At 32.4% G+C, this 2,833-nt stretch overlaps 1 protein-coding gene across 2 annotated transcripts in view; it reads right to left on the reverse strand.

Moving 5' to 3' along the window:
* Positions 1–2,332: 2,332 nt before the first annotated feature.
* The window catches only part of LOC106682491 (cytochrome P450 6k1), a 35,166-nt gene continuing 34,665 nt past the window's right edge, over positions 2,333–2,833 (reverse strand). For both annotated transcript variants that reach the window (XM_067047503.1, XM_014423375.2), the window contains one exon: positions 2,333–2,644. In XM_067047503.1, coding sequence (XP_066903604.1) covers positions 2,475–2,644 — 170 coding nt within the window. In that variant the 3' untranslated portion in view covers positions 2,333–2,474. The remainder of the gene's footprint in view (positions 2,645–2,833) is intronic.

A 2,833-nucleotide genomic window follows, 5' to 3' on the forward strand; every position in this document is an offset into this window, starting at 1 on the left:
GTAGAACGTATGACCAGGCTGTCAAGACATTCACGCTATTATAATATCACATTGAGGAGTGCACCAAAATGAGACTGAATAAATTTACAGACTTTGATGTATAAATCGATGTTCACCGAGGTCAAAAAATGAAATTTTGCATCCTTTCAAACTTGTACGCATTAATAAATATTACTCGATGTAATATTTCTGTGATGCTTAATTTTGTTTTATCCAAAAGTTATCTCTGTGATAAAATACTATAACCCGGGTCCAAAGCAGTCTAATTAATTATCTGCCATTAATTTGTAAAACTGTAGCTGTGTGTCAACCCTGTGAATTCAGTGTCAACCCAGCCTCATAAAGAGGGTACCTTTAATTGGGCAAAAATCTTTCGGTCTAACGTGATTCTGACCAAATGATATCCTTGCACAACCGTTGGTCTAGTAACAGTACTTCCTTACAAAGTACTTCTGAATCCCTGACTCCCTGAATGGATTATAGCAGTACAGGTATTTTTTTTTTAGATCTTATCCAAAATTTCATTAACATTTCCTTCTACCAATAAATAGTACATGTATTAACTCCTCAACGCATCTTTTGCGAGATAATAGAAAGTTTCTCAAGGTTTCTGTGAAACATAGTTTTATTCAATTAATGACGAAGATAATCGGAGTACTCGTAATCATGTATCTGTAATATCAGGAAAGTCTATTGTTATCCTTAAAAAAGGACCATCTGATAATCCTTGCATTTATAAACCCTTCTGTTGCTTGTCTCCTCTCTTATTTTCCTGCATTTTCAACAAAAAGTATGCAGTAAACTTCATCTTCGTATTTTTTCTTTAGCATACATTAATTTTGTTATTCTGTTAAATATAATTTAGAATTAGTTTTGTTGATTTATTTAACCATTTTTAATTCAATCTAATACAGTCTGCTCATTTATTATTAGCTTAGCACTTATAGACTCAAGGTATCTAGGAGCAATATTGAGTTGGTCACTAAATTGCCAAGATCATCTATGAAACATTTTTCTTTTCAAGATTAAATAGTTGATAAAGAGATGGTTTAGATAATAATTACGCCAACTGTGATATTTTCGGCATGGCTATATTTGAAATTCGCAATAAAACGATTCAAATTTAAATTATGACTAAAATATAATTAATCGAAAATTAGTGTTGAAGGATAAAAGTTGGGAAACTCTTGAAGTTGTTTAAACACAGTTCGAAGTCCTCAACGACTTTAAAATTGAATAGAGGGGTCCTTATTACTTCCAAAGTTGTCAAATGAATAAACTCGTTACCAAGGTTACACCTTCCACAAAATACAGAACTTTCTCACCGGGAAACTCTCTATTAATATGTTTTTAAAGGTATAAACTCAGAAGTACACTCGATTTCGACAATAATTGATAATTTATATTTTTCTTCATATAAATCTGACCCTAATTATGTAGAAATTAAATGAGCTTTATTTTTTATTATAACATGAAACATTATAAGTGATAATTATAATGGTAGTTAATTGTTTGCGTAAATCATTATTGGGCAAATATTAATAATGAGAGATAAAACTGTTTTATAATAATGGAAACCTATAAATAAAGCGTATAAACACACTTGATATTTTATTTACCAGTTTTTATTGTATATAATCACCATATATTTTCATTAAAGATTATTACCACATAGTTTTATCACATATTGTTTATTACCGATATAAACCAAATAGATATAATAATAAGTCTTTATGTATATGTGAATAAAAAAATAAATCATTCTTAGGAAAAATATATATACGTAAAACATGTTCACACCTTCTCGTGTGGGAGATTACAGTCTTTTTAGCAGAGACTCGTCGAATCTTAAAACCGTAGTTGCTGGTATTTAGTTTTCCACAATTCGCTATCTTGAACGTGCCTCATACATAATGAACCGCCGCACTTTTTTGTTATTTCGTCGGCCCAGCGCTTGCGTTGTCGTCTCCTTCGTCTCTTCCTGTCCAGGGGATCCACTCTGCAGCTCGTCTCGCCCAGCTGTTTCGGATTTTCTCACGAGATGGCCTGCCCAGGTCCACCTAAGTTTTCTACCGTAGATTATTGGGTCGGTAACCATGGTTTCTTTTCTTAATTCCACCGAGCTAACTTTATCCTTTAGAGAGACTCCAAGCATTATACGTTCCATTCTTTGTTAATAGACGTTAATCTACCTCTCTAAATTCTTAGTCAGAGACCATGTTAGACATCTATAAGCAAGTGCTGGGATAGTACAGCGAGAGAGAGAGAGAGAGAGAGAGAGAGAGAGAGAGAGAGATGAGGTCTGTAAGGTTTTTAGTTAAAAGATTCTTCCTTGTCTAGTTCAAATTTTTAATGGTGAAACATATTTCTGCTTCCGTAACTCAATTTAATTAGAAAATTATTTAAAAGATAAGTAGATCTCATCAAGAATTCAAAATGCTACTAAAAACTATATTATAAAAATTATTTCGTATTTACGATCTAATTTTTTCAACTTTCAACCATATCCCTCCTTCCGCTGACGTAAAGAAAGATCTTGGGGAGAGCTTCAGTGGTGCGGATGATTTATCACATGATGTGAACCTGTATTTCTGTAGTAGTTTAATAAGGGCTAGTTCAAGGACAGTTTCCGCCATTCTCTTCCCTGTAACATCAAAATATATTTGTATTTATATTTAAAAAAAAACAATATTCAATAACGGACCGTAATAGAGTTTTCTCTGTTATCAACTATCAGCTTGATGCATCGGACACATTGAACTCTGTGAAACAGCAAATTAATTTCTTATCATCAAACTTACTGTGGGCATCAACAGTGAATAATAAAATATTA

The sequence above is a fragment of the Halyomorpha halys genome, unplaced genomic scaffold, assembly GCF_000696795.3.
Source record: "Halyomorpha halys isolate HHAL.00 unplaced genomic scaffold, Hhal_1.1 Scaffold418.1, whole genome shotgun sequence".
Taxonomy (NCBI): domain Eukaryota; kingdom Metazoa; phylum Arthropoda; class Insecta; order Hemiptera; family Pentatomidae; genus Halyomorpha; species Halyomorpha halys.